This window comes from Cervus elaphus, chromosome 20 (assembly GCF_910594005.1).
Source record: "Cervus elaphus chromosome 20, mCerEla1.1, whole genome shotgun sequence".
Taxonomy (NCBI): Eukaryota; Metazoa; Chordata; class Mammalia; order Artiodactyla; family Cervidae; genus Cervus; species Cervus elaphus.
This window is the reverse complement of record NC_057834.1, coordinates 44,563,417-44,588,323: the sequence shown is the minus strand read 5'-3', so window position 1 is coordinate 44,588,323 and position 24,907 is coordinate 44,563,417. Positions and strand designations below refer to the sequence as shown.

Sequence of the window (24,907 nt, the reverse complement as noted above, 5' to 3'; positions counted from 1 at the left end):
TTGAGTAAAAGATGAAGAAACAATTTCCATACTGTTCTCTTCTTATAAGGCAAATTTTATGTAGTAACTTGGCTGTTGAGCTAAGGATTCCTGACCTGGATTCCTACATGACTAGCGTAAGTGAAAAAGCACTTACGTACATTGGAATTTATTCTATGGAATATTTTTCCCATAGCCTTCAGAAGTGTCTGGTCCTGTGAATCAAAAGAAAATGTTCTCTGGCTTGTGGGGGGTGGGGGAAGTACAGAGGTTTCACAAGCATTGTAATCAACTAAGTATTTGATCATGGTGGTTTGGTTGAGCCTTGAACTTAGTGTTGGAACACTGGCTTTCCCATTGACTTATATGTGACTTCAAACAAATCTCATATTTATTCTCCAGTTTTCCCTTTTATAAAGCGGGGTTACCACTGTTCTCATCACTCATAATGCATTGTGGCACCAAACAAGTTAATGATTATCTGCAAAGTGCCTTGGACACATCTGGGAATGAAAGTTTGTGTAGACCAACTTTTTCCTCACTTCTGAAAAACTATCATCTCAGGAACAGACCAAATTCAGCTTCTGAAACATGCCCTGTGATTGATCAGGAAACAAAAAGGAGTACCTTCTACATCTGCCTTGTTCTATTGTCTGGGTTTGGGTTTTACATGAGTTTTGAAAGGTGATACCTCTTCCCCATTTAGTGGTAAGACAGGAATAGTGATGACAGTTGTAGAAATGTAAGCAACAGTCCCCATGGGAGAGTGTAACTATACATGCTGTGAGTGCTAACCTAAGCTGATGCTGACCCTAAATTTGTGTGACCTTGGACATGTTACTTGTCTTACTGGTGGTTTGCATACGTGCTAAGTTGCTTCACTTGTGTCGACTCTTTGCGACCCCATGGCCTGTAGCCCGCCAGGCTCTTCTCTCCATGAGATTCTCCAAGCAAGAATACTGGAGTGGGTTGCCATGCCCTCCTCCAGGGATCTTCCCCACCCAGGGATTGAACCCGTATCTCTTACCTCTCCTGCATTGGCAGGCATGTTCTTCACCACTAGTGCCACCTGGGAAGTCTAGTGGTTTAATTTTCTTCAACTATGAAGTACTGTTGGTGGAATGACTTGTCTCTCTGCCTTGGTAACTATGTTGGGGTCTATAGAAACTATTTGCCCTAGATCAGAAGTTCTTAATCTTGTGTGCCGCATATTTTCCTTTGGCAATTTAATGAAGCATAGTACCCCTTCTGAGAATCATGGTTTTTTTCATGTATAAAGTATATAAAATTACAAATGACACAGAACAGTTATCAAAATGTTAAAACAGTTGTGATACAATAGTTTATATGTTTATAGCTCATTAAATAACAAAATGTAGCTGCAGATACTATAGTTTCGAAGTAGTAATGAGTGTAAATACTATGTTGCGAGATCTGCCATAACAGTAATGTGATGTGAAGTGTCTCCTGGTTCCTCTTGGTGACATAGTCACAATACTGTGTGGGTTATTACCTGCATTCATTGTTGAAGGTGAAGGTGGTGCTAACTTTTTCTTGGAGGTTAGTGAGTATGAAAATCAGAATATTCTCCAGCCAAGTTCACAGCTGCCTCCCCTCCTCTGAGTCTTTCTACAGACCACTTAGGAGGTCGTGGATCCCCAGATAAGAGCTCCTGCTATAGACCAGCTGATCTTTGAAAGGTCAATTATCTTATGGCCACTTGCCTTATAAGCTTCAATATCTTCACCATGCTAAGAACAAGGGCATAGAGAAGATATGAAATAAAAGTCTATTTTGCAACCTGTGATAACTGTTCTTGGTTGAGGAGAAAGTTAAAGCCAATGACTAGAATGAGGCTTTTGTGTCTGATGGATTTTGCTTTTCTAGACTTCCCAGTGTTCAGTGGGATAGATGTAGGCCAGAGTGCTCCAGCTTCTTGCATTTTGAGTTTTAGTGGTTTTGCCTGCCTTCCCCATTTTTGACCTGATTTTTTTCTTACTATTCCTTCTTCCAGATATTGTTTTGGTCACGGAGCCTTGGGGAATGGGTGGTTTTCTTTGCTGTTGGTGTGATGGGGTATGAACTTTTCCATTCTTCTCATTCCTGTAGGACTGAATGTGGGACTAGCTGGTGTCACTCCACTTTGACCTAAAAATTCCTTTCTGTTTGGGAGGCACAGATCGCTGTGTCCCAATGTTAGAAGAGAGAGCAAGTTGGACGTCTTGAAAGGTAAAGAGCCCAATTATGAACATGTCACTTCTGTTATTCAGTCAGTGTATTTTGGATTTTGTTTCTGCTTCCGTAGGGTCTCTTGTAAGTTAAAACTGTATTTGTTCATTATTGTAGCAGTTCCCAAGGCAGCGGTCATCAAGTTAAATGCAAGCCATAGCTGTAAGTGCAATTACCTTGTACTTTTCTGTGAACAGGGACTTCTGCAGTAACTTATTTCCTAGGAAAGGCAGATGGTGAGAAGTTGAATAAGTATTTATTGTGTCATCATTGCTATTTGGGGATGCAAAGCCGAAGTAGCAGTATACGAGCCCCCAGCTCATTACCACACACAGATCAACTAGCATTTATTAAGTTTCTTCTTTTGGGTGCTGAGATGATGACCCTTTCCTCAGGAGGTTCCCTGGCTGTACATAACAAGGATACAATTTTCAAAGTGTTTTAAAAGTGTCATGAATATAATGCTGTGGGGCCATGGAGGACATTCCTGGGAATGGTTTGGAATCAAGGAGAGTTTCACAAAGAAGGGACATTTGTGCTGAAGTTTTACTTTGGGTAGCCATTATTCTAAAGGGTGATAGATGATGTTCATTTTTTATTAGTTACATTTTATCAGAACCCTTGAGCTTGATACAAATTTATTTGCTTGCTTAAAGTTTGTTAGCTTGAAGGACAGTAGATGAGTTTTTACCCTTTGAGTATGAAAACATATCTTAGCATTTTGTTAGGACCAAGGTTTTCTACATAAGACTATAGTATAATGTTCTTTTCTCCACATATTTGGGAAAGATTGGTTCTTCCTATTGTGTATTCTTTCTGAGAAGGAAGCCTTTTAGTAGCTGGTATGCCAGAACTTAAGAATGAGCTCGGAATGGAATCCCAGGGCCTTTTAGTTCCACATTCTAAGTTTGATACTATGCCTTTTATGGCGTAGTGGTCATAGCATAGAAATGAAATTTGTTAAACATGACATACTTGTAATAAACTTGACTTCTTAGAGCAGGAGAGTGAGAAAGGATCATTGGAAAAGTTGAAATTGGAATTGTAGAGGTGATTCTGAGCTAAGTTAGACCAAGTTGTGGATTTATTGACAGCTTCATGGCAACCTTGTAGAATCTCCTTTTAAAGATTCCTGAGAAATTTGGCCTTAGGACAGTCTGGAACTTGGTTTTTCCCTGCCATTTCAAAACTATAAATTCTGGGTGAAGGGGGAGGCTCAGCATTATCATTGTAGTTTACAAGGACTAATGTTGGAAATAGTTCTGCCTGCTGAGTTACTTAGTCTTTTACCGGTTTACCTAGCTCAACTTGGTATAGCATTTCACACACAGTAGCTCTCAAGCAAAGGAGATCTTGTGGCCCTGTCATTCACTCATATGTTCTCCCAAAAGGGTGTGAAAATAAGTTTCCTTGCTGAATGCATGCTGCGTAAAGTTACAGTTGAGAGTAGGGAGGACCTGGGAATGGCATGCGCTTTGTGAATTCAAAAGTGTGTCTGGAATTTTGTCTCTTTCACCTCCACAGTCAGCTCTCAATTCTCTGTACTAATTAGGAATGGGAAGAAGCAAAAATGTGAAGATTTTTTTTCCCTACTAACTGTTCAGAAAAGTAGACAAATCGATTTTCTTTGCCTTTAATATTTTTCCAGTCTCTGAAAAGAAAATATGCACTTGGGAAGAAGGGAAAGTTACAAGGGCCTTGAGGTATCTGCAGGTTGGATGATATACCCTGAAATAATTGGAAGCTGATGCTGTTTACATGGGAGACGACAACTTCCTCTTAAACTAATACCCTGTAGATAGGAAGCCAGGTCTTCAGATGGTAACTAAGTGGCACTGATGATTTTGTTTTCATTCCTTAGAAACTCTTCTTCTTTCCTTTATCCTCATCCAGGTGAGGGTCACCTCTGAGATAGGGGTTCCTGGACTCCCCAAGCTCCCCACCTCCAGGATGAGCACCGCCTTATCGTGACCCTTGGGGTTTTGGTGAGTAGCCTGATGGATGGATAGGGACCCTAGAAAGCAGGCCTGGCTTAGGAGATGATCTTCGGGGAAAGCTTCAACTTTTATTCAACAAATGCTTTTTGAGCAGATGGCATGTATCTGATACTATAGCAAGTACTAGGAATACAAGGATGAACAAATCAGTCTTGATCCTTTACGGATCCTCTTACCTTCATGGAGCCTAGCATGACAGATGAATGTTAATGCAAATGACCACATAATTATACAACATGAGAAATGTTGTGAAAGAAAAACATAGGATGCTATGAAAAGAATGTAATGGAGCATTTCATCTAGATTAGTGGCTTTACATATCCTTTATCTCTGAAGAAAAAACAGTGAAACTGAGATTTTCTTCACTCAGCAAAAATATTCAAACTTGACATGGGAAGGTTAGGGGTGAGGGAGAGAGGTGTCAAGGATGACTCCAAATTTCTGGCATGAGCAGCTGTGTGGATGAAGATGCCATTTACTAAAATGTAGAAAGCTGAAGGGGAAATACGTTGGGGAGGGAGGCTATATAGGGATGAAGAATTCATCTTTGACCTTGTTAGGTTTCAGACGTCTAGTGGGATGCCAAGTTGGCAGTTGTGTATACAGGTCAGCAGGGCAGAAGCTGAGCTGGATGGAAATTTGGGAGTTCTTGGCATGGAAAGAACTTAGAGAATGAGAAGAGAAGAGGACCTGGGGTAGATCTGTGAGAAACTTGAAATTGTAGAGATTGGGTAGAGAAAGGGTCAGCAAAGGAAGCAGATGAAGAGTGACTTGAGAGGAAGGAGGAAGACTGGGAAAGTGTGGTATTATAGAAGCCAAGAGAGAGGAGTTTCAAGAAGGAGTGTTCAACTGGCATAGTCTACGAGATGGAGTAAGATGAGGTTAGAAAAGCGGTCAGTGGTGACCTTAACAAGAGTCATGGTTTTTGTGATCTGTGGGTAGAAGTTGGTTTAAGATGGTTAAAGGGTGAATGGCAGGTAAGGAAATGAAGGCTGTGTCTTGTCAACTCTGTAAAGAAACTTGACTTCAAAGGGGAATAGAATGCCAGAGCCAGTTTTGTTTTGCCTTATCATTATTATTTCATCTGGAAGGTAGAATAACATGTCTGAAAGCTGATTGGAAATATCCAGGAGATGCAGGATGTAGAAGGGTGATCATGGAAGAGAGTGAGTACTCAGTCAGCTGAAAGGGATGGGGCTAGACCACCTGTGGTAGGACTAACCTTTGGGGGAAAAATGGGCTTTTTTTTTTTTTTTTTGATTGCAGTAATGGAGAAAAAAGAGGGGATAGGGAATGATAAAAAGAGGTTTGAAGATTTGGTGGTAAGGAGTCCTCTCTGGTGACTTCTCTTCTCCCTGTTAAGTCCTGGGCAAGGCCATGCACTGGGAGAGGAAGATGATGGTTGGCAATGGTGAAGGTCTGAAATGCCATTGGGCAGGACAGGTGAGTGAGCTTGCTAGAGGATGGTAGAAGTCATGGTACTAGTTTACATAAATGCTTATGTTGTGCTGCTAAGCATTTTCTATGTGCTGGCTCACCTTGTCCACCAAGTCCATGCTTTTCACAAAGTACTGCAGTGATGAAGCGCAGCCTGAGTGTCTGGCTGACCTCCAGCTCCACCACTTAACTAGGGTGTGACCAACTTACTTGGGCAAATTACGTACTGTTCCAAGAGCCTCAGTTTCCTCGTCCCTTAAACAGAGATAGGATATATATATATATGTGTATAACTGACTCACTTGGCTGTATACCTGAATCAACACAGCGTAGTGAATCAGCTATACTGCAAAAAAAATCGAAAAGAAAAAGTAGTAAAATAAAATAGGGATAGTAATGGGACCTGCCTTCTGCAGTTGTTATGAATGAGTTAATATATATGGAGAGTGCTTATAAGGGTACCTGAATCACAGTTAGTAAATATTTTAAGTATTACTTACAGAGAAAAGAGAGAAACATTCTATAAGCAGATCTTAAGAGTTAGAAGATGTAGTTATATTGGGGGAATATCTCTCTCTGGCTAAAATTAACCATTCTGAGGAAGATCTTCTCTTTTTTCAGTCCTGAAAGGTGAACAGTTGAGCACTAACCTGAACACTCAGGAGCTGAAAGACTCGAATTTTATTCTTTAGGGTTATCTGATAAGATACTTGGCAGATTTCTTGCTCAGTTGTTTTTGGTGTCAGATAGGCTAAAGCTGGGGTGACCTATTTCAACAACTCCTTTGGATTAGGGGTTAAAACAGCTGGGTTTTATTCCCATCTCGAGTGAGCCCATGTACTTGTTTCAACTTTCTGTGCTGTTTCTCCACTCATAAAGTAATGGCAAGGAGATGGCTTTGAAGAAAGAGCAGGTCAGGGAGCACTGATTGGAAACCTGGGAGAAGGCATTCACGCCCCTGTGCTCCATCCATTCATCTATAAAATGCCATTGATCACGGTATAGTGAGTTTAAGAAACTGTGTGGAGATACTTTGAAAATGTTTTCTGTTCACATTATTATTATTTAGAAATAATCTTTGCTACCAGCTCGTCGGAAGTGCCTGGCAGACTGAGGTGATTTGGTACTTTTAATGTTTAGAGTTTCTTTAGAAGGAGTGTAACACAAGTGCCAGGCGTTTCTGCTCTGTAACTCACCTAGGGTCTAACAACATTCTTAGTACATTATATTGAGTACTATAGAAAAACCAAAGAAATTTAAAACAAGGTTCTTGTCTTCAAAGAGCATAGTCTTCATAGGGAGGTAAATCATGCACATGGGACTATTCAGTTTGACACATGATTGGAGTGCTCAAATGTGTGATACAGACAGAAAGTACGAGAAGAAATTACAGAAGGGACTATACAGGTGGTAACTTCTTTTCTTTTCCTGAGGTAAGTGTTTGCTGTTGGCTTTGTCCATGGAAGATTCATTGACTGCTTCTGTTTTACCAATGATTCCTGATGTTTAATGAGAGGGACAGTATGGTTTATGATCATATATTATGTTGAGCTTCACAGCCATAATCAGTTTTAGAATCTAAAGTGGGGGGAGGGAGCTAAAGGTGGTAGGGAATAAACATACAACCCTAAATATAATTGAGACTCAAATGTTTTTAGGATGCTTTTTCCTAAGATCAGTGTAGAAATATTCTATAGCATTTTACTCGTTTTTTTTCTTGCCTTCTTCATTTAAAAGAAAAAAACGTGATTGTGTACACTCAGAACATCCATAAATTCCTCTCATGCTCTCAGGTGAAATAGCTGGGACTATTTCTAAAAGAGGAAATAGACATTTAATACTTGACAACGATCATACTCATTGCTGAGTCCTAGAATGTAAGGGTTTCTCCCAATTTTAGTCCAGTTCTTGAACCTCTTGTAGTGTATGTAACACCAAAGTGACTTCTAACTCCTTTTGATTCTTTAGCCTTTAATCCTGCATCTAATATTCTCCTTCAGTCCTATACCTCATTAGTAAAGATGGCAGGAGGGAGGGAGGGGAGGGGACCATGGTTACCAAAAAAATCACATTGGAACTGCCCTGGAAGGAGCAGTGACTGAAAGTGTATCTTGGTTTTCCCTGAACCAGTTTAGATTTCTCTAAATAAAGGGCTTTCTCATTTGTTCTCTCATAGGTTGGGGAATGTTTTTTTGACCTTTATGCTTCAAATTAGCCTTGCAAATTGGCTCAAAAAATATCTTAGTCTTCAAAGATGTTCTTTCACCTCCGCATTATGGATCATTCCCTTGCTTACCCATGCCTACAGCTCCTGTCATTAAGCAGTGGGAACACAGGACACATACTCAGCATAATTTAATAGAAAGATCATAGAAATCAGGGGGCAGAACTGATTGTATTTGGTATTGGCTCAATAGTTGATTTCAGAAGTACCTCCTTTAATGTCTTCCCCACCCTGAGGCCCTGAGAATATAAACAGAGAGTAATTTGTTTCATGGTTTGAAATTGGGATGGGTTTGTTACATTTCAGTGCCATCAGAGGTGAAGCACCAGATAGTTGCTATGGATTTGGAGTACCCAGTGGTTTCAGAGCATTGTTTTGAAGAAAGAAAAACCCAAGTTTTTGAGGGTTTTGTATTTGGAAGTAGAGAAATGTAAGGGAGAATACACAGCTAAAGATAAAAATGTTTTTCTCATCTGCTTACAAATGCCTGGTATATGATGCTTGGGTGGGAGGCTTGTATGCCTGGCAGAAAGTCTTAGTCACTCTTCCGCTGCTTTAGCACCAGAGCCTTTTGGCCAGAATATGAACATCGCCCTTTGCTTTCACCCTGAGGGAAGCTGAGGAACCATCTGCCTCTGCACTGCTGAGGTGGGGCTTTAGCCTTGGTCCTGCTATAAGGGTGTTGGATGTCTCTGTTTCTGTTCCCAGTGTGCCCTGGAGATGCGAGATTTTCCTTTGGCAGCCGGAGGCACACACCCAGAGAATGCTGGAGCCGCAAGGGGACAGGACCCACTTCCACAGCGGAGAAAAACAAAGAGGAAAAAGGCGTGCAGGCAGCCAGCACTAAGGGACGCACCCGGCACGCAGTGGGCCCCTGCCGCTGCCCCCAGCAGCTGTTCCCGCTGCAGCCCGAGAGGAACTCGGTGAGCCCGTCCCTGTTTGTGGCTGCGAGCTCAGGATTTCAATCAATGCATTCCAGTAACCCTAAAGTGAGGAACTCTCCATCAGGAAACACACAGAGGTGAGCCCCAGGGCCTGGCCTGACTGCCCCTTGGGGACATCATAGTGGACCCTGAACACTCACTGGTGGAACAGTATGTTGAATCATGAGACCCAAATGGGAAAAGAAAAAGACACAAGTAGACAATGATAGAATAGTGAGTCAAAGTTCAGGTTAGCGTTCTCCTCTTACTCATTTGTCCATCATTACCTGACTGCTCCTCATTACAGCTTCCCTCCTCAACAAAACATTAAAAACCATCCAGTACAACATGCTAAACTTGGCAAAGGAGGAAACTGAGACCTGGAAAGTTGAGGAGGCCTAAGGTCCTAGAACTAAAACACCAGCCCCTGACCCCCACTGTGAAGCTTTTTCCTCTGTTCCACAAAATTGATACCTTAAAAGAATTTCTTCCTCCTCCCCTGGAGACAGTGGTTAGTGTGTCTGCTCTGGTGTGATACTTATTTGGTGATTAGTGTCCTGGAGGGTTTCCCTAACCTGCCAGTCACCAGCGGCTTTCCTCACACTCTCCCAGACCTGCTTGTATTTTCCAGCAGGGAAGCCAGTCTCTTGTTACAGCTGTTCCTTGTTCATCAGCCGAGGGGTGGGTAGTATTTTGATCTTAACGATGTCTGTTTGTTTACTCTGAGCTAGTCTTAGTGTGAGAGTCATTTCTCTATGTACATAGAAACCGTTGTCCTTTATTGACAGAAACCCTAGCGATGGGTTCCCATGTGACTCTAGGGTTCCCGAGACGAGACAGGCCACTCTGCCCAAATCCTCCTCTCTGTTGAGAGCTCTGAGATGAGAATGGGGAGAAGGCAACAAGCAAGCGGCTTAAGTGAAAGGTGGGGTGGTTACTTTAGCTGTCCAGGTCTCCCTGACGTGTGATAGAAATCAGACCTCTCTGATTTGTGCTGCCCAGTCTTGTCTGGTGTCTGATCTCCCTTTGTTATTTGTCTCTTCTAGTAGCCCTAAGTCAAAGCAGGAGGTGATGGTCCGTCCCCCTACAGTGATGTCCCCATCTGGAAACCCCCAGCTGGATTCCAAATTCTCCAATCAGGGTAAACAGGGGGGCTCAGCCAGCCAATCCCAGCCATCCCCCTGTGACTCCAAGAGTGGGGGCCATACCCCTAAAGCACTCCCTGGCCCAGGTGGGAGCATGGGGCTGAAGAATGGGGCTGGAAATGGTGCCAAGGGCAAGGGGAAAAGGGAGCGAAGTATTTCCGCCGACTCCTTTGATCAGAGAGATCCTGGGACTCCAAACGATGACTCTGACATGAAAGGTATGTCTATAAGATCTTTGAGACTCAGAGGGAAGTAGGTATTCCTGAGGGAGGGCCTCTGACATGGACGGATGCCGGAGAGCCTAATAGCAGCCAAGTGGGGAGAGTAGGAATCAGATCCAGGAGTTCTCGGAGTTTCAGATGGAACTCTTCCTGGTCATTTTCCTACGAACTGAAGAATAGTTTGGAACGACCTTGTTAAGTTCTTGCCCTTGAGGATGCAAGTGTTTGAGGATGCTGCACGACCCTAACCATAGACTTAAGGATGTTCCTGGTCTCCGTGCTTTTGTGTACTTGAGTGTCAGCCAATAACTCCAGTTTGTCTATGCCAGAGCCCACACTGGAGCAATTTTTCTGACAACTCCTCCTCTTCTCCATGGAATTAGTCCTTCAAGACTTGGGTTGCATGCACTCTGGCTGCCATTTTGCCAGTTGTAGGTACAAGAGGCCGCCCTGGCACAAGTGTAGATCGTCCCAGCCAGTTTCACCATGGCGGGAACGAGGGGCTCCATGTGGTAGAGGTCCTGTAGGCACCACAGTGGAGAGAGCCAGGAAGGGGACGGGACTGTGGCCGTGCCCTTAGGCTTTCCCTCACTTAGTGTAAAATGAACATCGTAACTGTGTAGGCCGGAATGTGAAACTGATATTCATGGAGCAGAATGGTGACTCCCCAACCCAAATTGGAAATGAGTACCTGGGTAATTGTTCCCCTGTCTTTCCTGTCTTCTTCAGGTTGTTTGTGGGGGGCCTCTTTTGAGCACCAGCACTATGCTGGGTGCTGGGGGTGCCATGGTCAGCAAAACCGAAACAGTTGCTATCCTCAAGGGTCTAAATGCACCTAGATAACAGATCATTTAAAAATTACAATAAAATTTGATAAATGCTGAAGTAAGGGAAGTTAGGGGGCTATGGGTCTAACTAGCAAGGACATCCAGCCGAGGAGGTTCCAAAAGGGTTTCCAGGAAGGAGGGACATTTATGCTAATATCTAAACCCTGGTGGTTCAGACAGTAAAGAATCTGCCTGCAGTGCAGGAGACCTGGGTTCAATCCCTGGGTCGGGAATATCCCCTGGAGAAGAGAATGACTACCCACTCCAGTATTCTTGCCTGGAGAATTCCAGGGACAGAGGAGCCTGGCGTGCTACAGTCCACGGGGTCACAAAGAGTTGGATACGACTGAGCAACTAACACTTTCACACTTTTCAAAGAATGTGTAGTAGAGCAGTAAGGAGGTGGGGAAGAGCGCTTTGTACTTAGTCATTTAAATGGGAGAAGTGTACTTGTATTTTTACGAATAGAAGAATTTCCTCTTATCAAGGTACTTCCTCCTTGAAATTTTCAAGGTGTTTGCATTATGATGCTATAAATGCTGGCAGAAAAAAGAAAGCTTTATACTTTCTATAACATGAATCTTCTTTTTATTTTTTTAGAATGTAATTCTGCTGACCACATAAAGTCCCAGGATTCCCAGCACACACCACACTCGATGACCCCATCAAATGCTACAGTCCCCAGGTCTTCCACCCCCTCCCATGGCCAGACTACTGCCCCAGAGCCCACACCTGCTCAGAAGACTCCTGCCAAAGTGGTGTATGTGTTTTCTACTGAGATGGCTAATAAGTAAGTTAATGGCTGTGAATTCACTGATAGTCTTTTTTCCTTCCAGTTTTATTGAGATGTAGTTGATGGACAGCTGGTGTGGCTTGCATGTTGGGGCATCTAAATTTTTATTCCCTTTGAAGATTGACCTTTTTTTGCCCACTTGTATTATTACTTAAGGTTAACACTACAGAAAGCGGTAAAATAAAATATAAAACCCCTACTCCTCTACTCCCAGAGGCAACCGTTGGTGGTAGTTCCTTGGCTTTCCTTCCAGAAAAACTTTTGATACTTATACAGATACACGTATATATACTTTTTTAAACAGGAAAAGGATCGATGGCCAGTACACACTTTTCTGCAACTCAGTATTCTTTTAAAATGGCATACATAAGTAATACATGTCCATTTTAGAATAATTAGAGACTGTAAATAAAAAGTCTCAAGAATTTATAGAGATAACTATTATGAATGTTTTGGTACATGTTTCTAGTAGACAGATGCATCATTGGATATTTATTTAAAATGTGAATATACACTACATAGTTTTCTGACTTTTCATCTAACATTTTTAAAATTAAGATATAGAGTGAATCTTGGCAACCTTAAATTATGATAAGGTGTGAGATTTCATTTAATCTTCTTGGGTTGGGAGTTTGAACTAGGATTCTCTATAAAACACCTACTAGAGTGATGGGTTTAAAGGAAAAAAACCCTGAGGGTTTTTAATGTCTCTTTTGAGATTTGCTAATGGCTATCTTTAAATTTCAGACGAGTTTCAGTAAATGACAGACAAATAGTGAAAACATTTTTTTTTTTTTAAAACATTTTTATCTTGATTTCTTCTCACTGAACTTTGCTGGTGGTTCTTTATACTTCTTCCTCTCTCATACCAGTTCCGTCTGGGGTTAAAATGCTTTAGAATTTCAGTTAGTGAAATAGAAACAAGTCCTAGTGTGTACATCTCTTCTCTCTCTGCAGGGCTGCAGAAGCTGTGTTAAAGGGCCAGGTTGAAACTATCGTCTCTTTCCACATCCAGAACATCTCTAACAGCAAGACAGAGAGAAGCACAGCCCCTCTGGTATGTCATCTTAGAAGTGGAATAATGGCTTCAAGGTTATAAGGGGACTCTAAAGGTGGGAGGTGGTGAATTCACTGACAGCCTTTTTTCCTTCTTCCAGTTTTATTGAGATGTAGTTGATGGACAGCACTGTATAAGTTGAAGTGTACAGCCAACTGTACTGTATACTTTAACTCACATACATTACAAAATGATTATCATCTCATATACATACAAAATTTAAGGCAAAAATATTTTTGCCTTGTGATGAGAACTCTTAGGTGTACTTTCTTAAGTTTTACGTAGAACATACAGCAGCATTGATTATATTTATCATGTTATACATTACATTCCTACTACTTACTTACCCTATAACTAGAAGTTTATACCTTTTTGCTGCCCTCCTCTAATTCCCTCTCCCCCAGTCCCCCCACTTTTGGTAATCACAAATCTAATCTGTTTTTCTGTGAGCTTGTTTGTGAAGTTTAACTGACCTATACTGTGTTAGTTTGTGGTATACAACATAGTGAAATGATATTTCTATACATTTCAAAGTGATCACCATAAGTCTAGTCACCATGTATCACTGTACAAAGATATCACATAATTATTGACTATATCCCCCAGACTGTACATTTCACACCTATTACTCATTTATTTTGTAACTGAAAGACTGTACTCTCAATTTTGATCACGTGTTTATGTCCTCCTCCCATGGCCCCCCTCCTCTTTAAACTACCTGTTTGTTCTCTATATCTGTGACTCTGTTCCTGTTTAGTTATGTTTAATCATTTGCTTTGTTTTTTTAGATTCCACATGTTTGTCTTTCTCTGACTTACTTCACTTAGCACAATACCCTCTAGGTCCATCCATGTTTTTGAAAATGGCAAAGTTTCATTCTTTCTTAATGGCTAAGTAATACTCCATTGTGTGTGTGTGTGTGTGTGTGTGTGTGTACACCATGTAGTCTTTATTTATCTATTAATGGGCACTTAGGTTGCTTCCATATCTTGGCTATTGTAAATAATGCTGCAGTGAACAACATAAGGGTACAGATACCTTTTCTAATTGGTGTTTTTGTTTTCTTTAGATAAATAGCCAGGAATGAAATTGCTGGATTATATGTTAGTTGTATTTGTAATTCTTTGTGGAATCTCCCACTGTTTTTCATAGTGCCTACACCAGTATACATCCCCACCAACAATCCACAAGGGTTCAGTAGGGAGATAATCTTGGTATCAGCTACATTTTGAGCCTTTAACCTAGTTGTGTAGTTTTAGGCACATCACACTGGCCTTTTCTGCTAGCATGCAGATATATTGATGAGTTACTAGAAGAGAAGAGGTGCAAAGTAAAAAAAGGAGACATATGGATATCTTAGGATTTCCTTAATGTGGCCATCTCTGGGAAATTCTGAATTCAGACCCTGCATTAAAAAAAAAATAACACATACTCTTGAGTTACTTAAAGAACAGAGAAAAAACAACAGTTAAGGGTGGACACTGGTTTCCTATATACTGTGACAGAAGAAACAGTGTACTACCACCCTACAGTATTGGAGTACATGCTGATAGTTCCATAATTAGAGTCTCAGTGACTTTCGGAATGATTCTTATTTGTTTCAGAGTGAGAGAACCACTGAATGTTTTTAATTGCTTGATATTTTCAAAATTATAGTTAATGTTAGTTTGTTTCCTCTTTGGAACTTAAGCACCTGCTGTAAACTACATTAGAACACACATGCAGTGGTTGTTTCAATATATGTAGTGTCTCAAATTGAACCGGAAGGTATTTCTTGTGTCTCAGATTGTCGAGGCATTGCACCCAGTGCTGTGGGGACACTAGAGGTTCAAGACACAGTCCCTGATTTCAGGAAGCATAAACTATAAAACTGGAATGAGTCTTAAACCTGGGAAAAGTTAAATGACTGAAGTGACAGTTGAGTATAGAAAACGTTTTGCCCATGTTGTATGAGAACTTAGGATACCTCCCCGTGACATAGCAGGGCTTGAGCTTTCCTAGACCAAGCAAAGGAATTTCCTGTCTCTCTGTATCTCCACTAATCAAGGGTAGAAGAAGTGTATATATAATATTTTAAATGTATATATTATATGTATCATATATAATATAATTATATATAAATGTATACTATTTTTAATTTATACTTTAAAAGTATTTATATTTTATATTGTTCTGGATATATAGGGCACATTGCAGCTCAGACTGACGTTTTATTGACTTAATGACAGATCTTCATACAGTTTTTATCTCCACCTCCTCTAGTACTAAAATGAAATCAGAAGAGGAGCTAACGAGGGTATTGGGAATAGTCCCATCACCATTGCTCCAAATCTAAAATAAAAAGAGTGGTACTAAACCATTTCTTCTGTCACAGTCACCCTTATAGGAAATGAGTATCCAACTTTAACACAAACACAGCCTGGCCAACAAAACCAAACGTAAACTGGCTCTGGAGAGAAAATTAAGGTGACCTCCAGACTCCATTTACGTAGTCAGAGACACCAAGGACACTGACGTCCAGAGTCATCTAGGTTCAGCCAGTCTGCCCCACCTCAGTCTGGGTCTGCAGGCAGAGATGCGTGGAGAATACCAGCGTGTGGAGCATTTACATACATGTCCACAGAACGTGAGCTGTTCGTATTCAGGGATACATGTAATGATTTCTGTACAAATTTGTACCTTGAGAAACATTCCAGAGAGTAGGTGGGGATGTAAGTAACAGCCTTAGGGGTTTGGAAATACAGACTGGATTAAGTGAATATGTAGAAGGAAGTGAACATCAAAAAGGGATCCTGCAGCTCTTGAGATCCATTGAGGATTGGCAGGCTGGGCCCTTCTGTTCTGCAGTACTGCCCTTCTCTAGTACCTGAACTTCCAGCAGGGCCAAGGCATAGATGGAGAACATTTTATATCCCTCTTTCAAACACTGACAACATCCATGTCACCTCTTACAGGTGAGCCTGCCTTTACCCAGGACTTAAATGTGGCATTGGTACTTAATAAATAATAATAAGACACTCATTCAGCCTGTAGAAAGGGCCATGTGCTGTCTATTGGAAAGAACAGATCAAGAGACACCACGAGCTAGCCTCAGATTTCTCCACAGATGTTTCTTGCCTACAGATTATCTTATGCAGTTAATGTGCAAGTTCTTATCAAATATGGAATCAGTGATCACAGACTGAAAACCGAAATCGGAGCTGTCAGGCCCCCTGGAAACTAAAGGAGAGGAGTGCTTCACTAGTCACCGTGCCTGGGGAGACAGTGAAGTGGAGCAGCCTCACCTGCCACCTGTGGCTGGTAGAGCACTGAGCTGGAAGTGACAAGGACTTTCTTTTTCAGTTTAAAACAGCAGACTCTTTGATTGACAGTGAGAAGTCTACATACCCATTTATACTTTCAGGGAAAGAAAAAGGTGTTAGGTACAGCCTCCCACATACCAAGAAACTAATCTCTCCCTGAATCAGAAACACATAGTAGACATGTGATATCAAACCTGTTCCTCGAAATAGATACTCAGATGTATTCACTCGAGCAGTGGCTTTCCCTTGGCATGCTCATAAAGTTATTGAAACCTAATCTTTAGCTTGGGAAAGAGGATACCATTTGACAGTAAAATGTGAGGAAAAAAATCAAAATGTCTTCATGTCCATGGGGTTTGGAAGGCAGCTATGCTCACCACTATACCACCAACGCGTCCATGGGGTTTGTACATGAGCAGTTTCTACGGCAAGTGTCAGTATAGATTTATGTGGCTGGGACCAGTCCTTTATAACATATCATGCTCTTTTCATTGCCCTTCTGTTCAGTTTACCAATGATTTTTAAAATCTCGTTTATCTTCAGAACACACAGATATCTGCCCTTCGAAATGATCCGAAACCTCTCCCACAACAGCCCCCAGCTCCAGCCAACCAGGACCAGAATTCTTCCCAGAACACCAGGCTGCAGCCAACTCCCCCCATTCCGGCACCAGCACCCAAGCCTGCCGCCCCCCCGCGTCCCCTGGACCGAGACAGTCCTGGGGTAGAAAACAAACTGATCCCTTCTGTCGGCAGCCCTGCCGGCTCCACTCCACTGCCCCCAGACAGTACCGGGCCAAACTCAACGCCCAACAACCGAGCCGTGACCCCTGTCTCCCAGGGGAGCAATAGCTCTTCAGCAGATCCCAAAGCCCCCCCGCCTCCACCAGTGTCCAGTGGCGAGCCCCCCACACTGGGGGAGAACCCTGATGGACTCTCTCAGGAGCAGCTGGAGCACCGGGAGCGCTCCTTACAAACGCTCAGAGATATCCAGCGAATGCTTTTCCCAGATGAGAAGGAATTCCCAGGAGGACAGAGTGGGGGACCCCCGCAGAACACTGGGGTATTAGATGGACCTCAGAAAAAACCAGAAGGGCCTATACAGGCCATGATGGTTCAATCCCAAAGCCTAGGTAAGGGACCTGGGCCCCGGACAGACGTGGGGGCTCCGTTTGGCCCTCAAGGACACAGAGATGTGCCCTTTCCTCCAGATGAAATGGTTCCACCCTCCATGAACTCCCAGTCTGGGCCCATCGGACCCGACCACCTGGATCACATGACCCCTGAGCAGATAGCGTGGCTGAAACTGCAGCAGGAGTTCTATGAAGAGAAGAGGAGGAAACAGGAGCAGGTGGCCGTGCAGCAGTGCTCCCTCCAGGACATGATGGTCCATCAGCACGGGCCGCGGGCGGTCGTCCGCGGGCCGCCCCCTCCGTACCAGATGACCCCTGGCGAGGCGTGGGGGCCTGGGGGCGCAGAGCCCTTTGCCGACGGGATCAACATGCCGCATTCTCTGCCCCCGAGAGCCATGGCTCCCCACCCCAACATGCCAGGGAGCCAAATGCGCCTCCCTGGATTTGCGGGAATGATGAATTCTGAGATGGAGGGGCCCAATGTCCCCAACCCGGCATCGCGACCAGGTCTTTCTGCAGTCAGCTGGCCAGACGATGTGCCAAAAATCCCAGATGGTCGAAACTTCCCGCCTGGCCAGGGCATCTTCAGTGGTCCTGGCCGAGGGGAGCGCTTCCCAAACCCCCAAGGATTGTCTGAAGAGATGTTTCAACAGCAGCTGGCAGAGAAGCAGCTGGGACTGCCCCCGGGGATGAGCGTGGAAGGCATCAGGCCCGGAATGGAGATGAACAGGATGATGCCAGGCTCCCAGCGCCACGTGGAGCCAGGGAATAATCCCATCTTCCCGCGAATACCAGTGGAGGGCCCACTGAGCCCTTCCAGGGGTGACTTTCCGAAAGGAATGCCCCCGCAGCTGGGCCCCGGCCGGGAACTCGAGTTTGGAATGGTTCCCAGTGGGATGAAGGGAGATGTCAGTCTAAATGTCAGCATGGGATCCAACTCTCAGATGATACCTCAGAAGATGAGAGAGGCTGGGGCAGGGCCCGAGGAGATGCTGAAGCTCCGTGCGGCTGGCGCGGACATGCTGCCTGCTCAGCAGAAGATGGTGCCCCTGCCGTTCGGCGAGCACCCGCAGCAAGAGTATGGCATGGGCCCCAGGCCGTTCCTCCCCATGTCTCAGGGTCCAGGCAGCAACAGTGGCTTGCGGAATCTCAGAGAACCCATGGGGCCCGACCAAAGGACTAACAGCCGGCTCAGTCATATGCCACCACTACCTCTCAACCCTTCCAGTAACCCCACTAGCCTCAACACAGCTCCTCCCGTTCAGCGCGGCCTGGGGCGGAAGCCCGTGGAGATATCTGTGGCAGGCAGCCAGGTGCATTCCCCAGGCATCAACCCTCTGAAATCCCCCACGATGCGCCAAGTCCAGTCACCAATGCTGGGCTCACCCTCGGGGAACCTCAAGTCCCCCCAGACTCCATCGCAGCTGGCAGGCATGCTGGCGGGCCCAGCTGCCGCTGCTTCCATTAAGTCCCCGCCCGTCTTGGGGTCTGCTGCTGCTTCGCCTGTTCACCTCAAGTCTCCATCACTTCCCGCCCCATCACCTGGATGGACCTCGTCTCCAAAACCTCCCCTTCAGAGTCCTGGGATCCCTCCAAACCACAAAGCACCCCTCACCATGGCCTCCCCAGCCATGCTGGCAAGTGTAGAGTCAGGTCAGTATATTCTCACCTTCACAGTTGCACCTATAGCCAGAGGTTGTGAAAGCCTGGTTTACGTACTTTAAGAAAACTGGTGTCCTGATTACGCAGCCAGAGGAGGGGGCTTTTGCCAAGATGGATGTATTTGCGGCAAGGTGCAGAGTCGGTACTCCCATGGGGTTATGCTCAAGTGTCCAATCCTGGTGAAGATTCATGGGCTTTAGTGCAAAATATGTTTATGAAATAGGACTGGGAGGATAATGGGAAATGCATATCATTTCACTGAACGATTTACATTTGCACAGGGAACTCACATTGGTGGAATAAAATGTCTTAACAGTGGATAAATGTGTTTCCTTTAAACACCAGCCCCACTCACTTCAGAGGTCTGGCTTCATGTTAAAGAGAGTGTGAGGGTCATCCCAAGCAAAGAGGGGAGACCGCTGAGAGACTTGAGTGGTTCTCGTAAATATGTGTCGACCATCGAAACAGTTCCCAAAACCTTCTCCTTGGTAGACTGCTGTTCTCACAGATCAGCTGCAATTTGTTAGTATTTTCTTCCTGGGAGAAGTTCTCACTGATGATGGTGGTTTTGTGAACAGGACCAGAGACAGTCAGTAGATGAGCACCTAGTGTAAATACTAGGTCTGTGCTGTCTCCACTTGAGAAAGACTAGAATCAGAATGAGATAGGAGATTTATCCTACCAGGTTAAAGTGTGTCTCTCTGTTGAGTAGCTGTTCTCTATAAAGCGGACAGTGGAGTGGCCCCCTCAGACCTTTTGAGTGCAGACATCTTGGTGGCCGAAATCAATCAGGAGCATGTGTAGGGTGCTTTGATCAGTACCTGGGGTGGGATGGCTCATCTGGCTTCCAAGCACACTAACGCCAGAGGCGAATTCTGAATTGTGGTTGGCAAGGGTAAGAGATCCACTTATTTCCCATTGTTTTCAGTGAAGGAGTTGTTTGTGAGACGTGGTTTTCCCAAGTTTAGCTAATATTTCTCACGTATCCTTGGTGCGTTGTCCTCCCATCTGCTGAGCTGTCACCTCCATTGCACGCTGCCATCTCCCTCTGCACACATACGGAGCTTGACTAGATGACTGATGATTCATGTCCTGGGTCTAATAACACTGTCCCATTCATCTGTCTCATTCCTGGCCCTGCTAGTTCATAATCACAGGCCCAAGAACCTTCAGGAGAATCTAATTCCCTGCCCTGTTTTATTTTGCTTTCTTATTCTAGGTGGCCCCCCACCTCCTACAGCCAGCCAGTCTGCCTCTGTGAGTATCCCAGGAAGTCTTCCCTCTAGTACACCTTACACCATGCCTCCAGAGCCGACCCTTTCCCAGAACCCACTGTCTATTATGATGTCTCGAATGTCCAAGTTCGCAATGCCCAGTTCTACCCCGTTATACCACGACGCCATCAAGACTGTGGCCAGCTCAGATGATGACTCCCCTCCAGCTCGTTCTCCCAACTTGCCATCAATGAATAATATGCCAGGTAAGAAATCAGGAAGATAGGATATGGCCCTCTTGCTGTTGACAAAAGAAAAACATCTTGAGGTATTTTCTTGATATCTGTAGACCTCAATAAGCTTGACGTTCAGCAGGTTGAAAAAGTATACCACCTGAGTTAGTTTCAGTAAAACTAAAATGTGTTGTCTAGAGGAAGAGAATAACACTTTTTTGGATTAACTTGTTTAATTCTGTGTTTGTGGATAAGAAAGCAAGTTTTTTTAGAGTTCTTGTCATTTTCTTACAGAAGTTCTGATGCTTCTGTGTACCTCAGTGTGCTTATTTTTAGGTGGTGGCTCCTCCTGGAGCGAAACTGAAAGCAGTATCTTTTTAATATGCTGATAGAAATGTCTTAGGGCTTCGCTGGTAGCTCAGACGGTAAAGCGTCTGCCTACAATGAGGGAGACCCGGGTTCGATCCCTGGGTCGGGAAGATCCCCTGGAGAAGGAAATGGCAACCCACTCCAGCATTCATGCTCAGAAAATCCCATGGACTGGGGAGCCTGGGGGGCTACAGTCCATGGGGTTGCAAAGAGTCAGACACGACTGAGCAACTTCAGCTCAGCTCAACTCAGCTAGGAATGTCTTGAGTCCTCAACTATTTTCCTGAAAGGGCAAGCAGCCACAGGATTTCTGACAATGGAAAATCCCTATTTCCTAGAGAAGCACTTTCTTTAGGCCTACAGAGAAAATAAAATTCCTCCCTTCCCTCCTCGTTTTGTTGTCCTTTCACTCTTATACCTCCCATCTCCCCAAATCTCACTTAACAGGAAATGATGTGGGAGGGCAAATGTGGTCAACAAAGAGACCGTAACTTCAGCCATGGGTTTCTGGTTCCAGTTCCATTCTGATTTGTTAAGAATGCTTCTTATCATCAATCAGGTTAGGGCATGCTCCATGGATTGGACAAGCATTCTTACCATACTCAGTGGTTAACTTCATGGAAAGACCAAATATTTAAATGTCCTAGAGGCCATGGTAGAACCTCTGTGTTTTCCTTTTCCATTAAAAGTTAGCTTTTCTTCACCATTTTATATAATCTAGAGTTTGAAATGCTTTTCTTCACCAGTTTACATAATCTAGAGTTTGAAATGCTCTCCCTGTAAGGCAGTATAAAATAGTGATGCCACATATCAGTTCAAAAAGGCCTATTTGGTTTCCTCATTGCTATTACTTCTGATTCTTGGACTTGTAGGACTGATGAATCCTCTTTCTCCAAAAAGGACTGTACTACAGGTCATCTAGGCAAATTGTTTTCTTCTGAATTAAATACCTCCAGTGAATAAGTCTGTACTCATTTGTGTATTAACTTGTAACTTTTCACTCAGGAGACTTTCTAGCTGTCTTCTATATACGTATATGTCATACAGTTTAAAGCTCAGTAATACATTTCTTTTGGAGTTGTTGGTTTGTGTGCCCCAAAATGTGTTATAACCTTCCTGAGGGTAGATTGTGCATTGTGTATTTTCTCAGCCGAGTCCCATGCACATTTGATGCATGGTCACTTTTTTTGTTAATTTGATTTATGATAGTTTTTCTGAGTTACTTTTGGTGAAATTGATTCATTTGATATCTTTATTTTTCTAGGAATGGGCATTAATACACAGAATCCTCGAATTTCAGGTCCAAACCCCGTGGTTCCAATGCCAACCCTCAGCCCAATGGGAATGACCCAGCCACTTTCTCACTCCAATCAGATGCCCTCTCCGAACGCCATGGGACCCAACATACCTCCTCATGGAGTCCCTATGGGGCCTGGTTTGATGTCACACAATCCTATCATGGGGCATGGGTCCCAGGAGCCTCCAATGGTACCTCAAGGACGCATGGGTTTTCCCCAGGGTTTCCCTCCAGTTCAGTCTCCTCCACAGCAGGTTCCGTTTCCTCACAATGGCCCCAGTGGGGGGCAGGGCAACTTCCCAGGAGGGATGGGTTTCCCAGGAGAAGGGCCTCTTGGCCGCCCCAGCAACCTGCCCCAAAGTTCAGCAGATGCAGCACTTTGCAAGCCTGGAGGCCCCGGAGGTCCTGACTCCTTCGCTGTCCTGGGAAACAGCATGCCTTCAGTGTTTACAGACCCAGATCTACAGGAGGTCATCCGACCTGGAGCCACCGGAATACCTGAGTTTGACCTGTCTCGCATTATCCCATCTGAGAAGCCCAGCCAGACACTGCAATATTTCCCTCGAGGGGAAGTCCCAGGCCGTAAACAGCCCCAGGGTCCTGGACCTGGGTTTTCGCACATGCAGGGGATGATGGGCGAACAAGCCCCCAGAATGGGACTAGCATTACCTGGCATGGGAGGTCCAGGGCCCGTGGGAACTCCAGACATCCCTCTTGGGACAGCTCCGTCCATGCCAGGCCACAACCCTATGAGACCACCAGCCTTTCTCCAGCAAGGCATGATGGGACCTCACCATCGGATGATGTCACCAGCACAATCTACAATGCCCGGCCAGCCCACCCTGATGAGCAATCCCGCTGCTGCCGTGGGCATGATTCCTGGCAAGGATCGAGGGCCTGCCGGGCTCTACACTCACCCTGGGCCTGTGGGCTCTCCAGGCATGATGATGTCCATGCAGGGCATGATGGGACCCCAACAGAACATCATGATCCCCCCACAGATGAGGCCCCGGGGCATGGCCGCTGACGTGGGCATGGGTGGATTCAGCCAAGGACCTGGCAACCCAGGAAACATGATGTTTTAAGCTGCTAAGACTGGATGTGCCCATCCTTGTTGAGATGAGATTCCAGGTCCTGAGAGCTGCTATGAGGGCGTTCCAGGAGCACTGTCGGTCATGCAATAGGAGAACAGAGACCCAAGGGCTGCTTTGGGGGCGGGGGGAACTCGAGAATGTATGGATTTATCTGAAAACAAATTATTCATTTAATCAACAGGTGTGTTTTTTTTAAGATTTATTTTTTAAAAATTATTTTTGTGGACTTGGGTATCCCGTGATGGCACCTCCTTTTGGGAATCTGTAGCCGTGCTTTGAGAATCGCCATGGGTCACGTGTTGCACCGTTCTCTGTATGTTTACGTCCTTTGGACTTGGCTTCTCCCAGGATTCTTTTCTGGTTTTGTTTTTGCTTGGGGCTTTATTTTTTTGTGTACTGTACTATATTGTAAAAGGGATTTTAGCAGAGACTTTAGTCTTTGGGACAAGAGGAGAACAGGAATGCTGGGCTGTTTACTTTAGGTGGAGAATCCATCTTCAGACCTTTGGACTATTTTCTTTCAACTCCAGTGTATAGAAAAACCAAACTACAACCTCAGAGCAGAGTATTAATGAAAAGCACAAAAAAAGGAACTAAGTTCAGCGAGGGGTGGGGGGAGGGGGAGATTTTTCTTTTTAAAAATAATGACGCTTAGGACATTTGTTTTTCAGTTTAAGTGCTCTTCAGCACTGTCTGCCTCTCCCAGCCTACAGACCCACCTGCACATTTTTCTCTCATTTTCCCTCCCCTCTCCTCCCCCATCTCTTGGTTGAGTGAGTTTCCCCCTGTTGTGTCCCTCACTGGTGACCCCCTGCTTCCCTCCTCTCTTTCCCTTTGGCAGCTGCAATACACGGTGATACTTTGGGGAAATAAATCTAAGCAAGCCTCACCTTCCATGCCGAGCATCGTCCCGGCTCCAGGAGGGAAAGGTCTGTCTTTGGGATGCTCGACGGTCTTCTTTGCCCTTCGTCTTTTCTTCCCCATCCTACCCCTTCCCTGCCCACCTTGTTTTCTGTTCTCCTTTTATTAGGAATTCCCAAGTGAATTTTATTAATGTGGGAGTGGAACAGATGCTAAAAGCTATCCAGGATTTTGTTTTTCTGTTTTTAATTTTGTGGGTCCTTCCCTTTCCCCCCCCTCCCATGCGTAAAACGTTCTGTGTAACCTCCATTAAATTTGGTACAAAACCACTCACCAGAGCTGTGGTGTCAGAAAAATAAAATATATTGTTTCTTACAAAATTGGATTGCCTTTTTTTTGTCCATTTGGATTCCTGTTTGCTGAATATTAGGCATAGTGGTTGCCATGTGACCCAGAAACGTAGCACCATTGTATCAGACTTGATCGACAGGGTGAAAGTTAGGGAAAGTATAGAAAAGTGCTTTTGCAGATGAAGCGTATTGCTTGCTGTTGAGGAGTAACTACTCTTGTAGATTGATCCAGTGCTGTTCCTGTCTCAGGCATGAAATCTTAGCTGTAGGCAGAAGAACAGCCCTGGTCCCCAGGGCCTCATCTCTGGAGGCAGCTCATGGCCTTTACTAGGAATTTTTGTGAGGGCCAGTGTAATGGTGTGAAGTATTTAAGAAGGCCAAAGTTACAGTCATTTGAAAAGCTACGAAATGTCCGTGGAGCTTGTTAAAGTATTATTACTGTGTGTGCAAATGTGGTTTCTGTGGTCCGTTCTGCCTTCCCCCTTCCCTGCCTGTCCACGGTCCCCTTCTGTCAGCCCTGCTCAGGCTACACGGCTCACTTCGACGGGCACACCTTCAGCG

General features: G+C 44.4%; 1 protein-coding gene across 7 annotated transcripts in view; it reads left to right on the top strand.

Annotated features, from left to right (window-relative positions):
* BCL9 (BCL9 transcription coactivator) overlaps positions 1–24,371 on the top strand; it is a 93,405-nt gene extending 69,034 nt beyond the window's left edge. For 3 of the 7 annotated variants that reach the window (XM_043876678.1, XM_043876680.1, XM_043876679.1), the window contains exons 2-10: positions 2,089–2,208; positions 4,102–4,193; positions 8,575–8,887; positions 9,836–10,152; positions 11,583–11,772; positions 12,733–12,832; positions 16,678–18,919; positions 20,148–20,408; positions 22,009–24,371. In XM_043876678.1, the coding sequence (XP_043732613.1) occupies positions 8,835–8,887; positions 9,836–10,152; positions 11,583–11,772; positions 12,733–12,832; positions 16,678–18,919; positions 20,148–20,408; positions 22,009–23,126 (4,281 nt within the window). In that variant the 5' untranslated portion in view covers positions 2,089–2,208; positions 4,102–4,193; positions 8,575–8,834 and the 3' untranslated portion in view covers positions 23,127–24,371. The remainder of the gene's footprint in view (positions 1–2,088; positions 2,209–4,101; positions 4,194–8,574; positions 8,888–9,835; positions 10,153–11,582; positions 11,773–12,732; positions 12,833–16,677; positions 18,920–20,147; positions 20,409–22,008) is intronic. The other 4 variants (XM_043876685.1, XM_043876682.1, XM_043876683.1 and 1 more) reach the window with 4 other exon arrangements.
* The last annotated feature ends 536 nt before the right edge of the window (positions 24,372–24,907 follow it).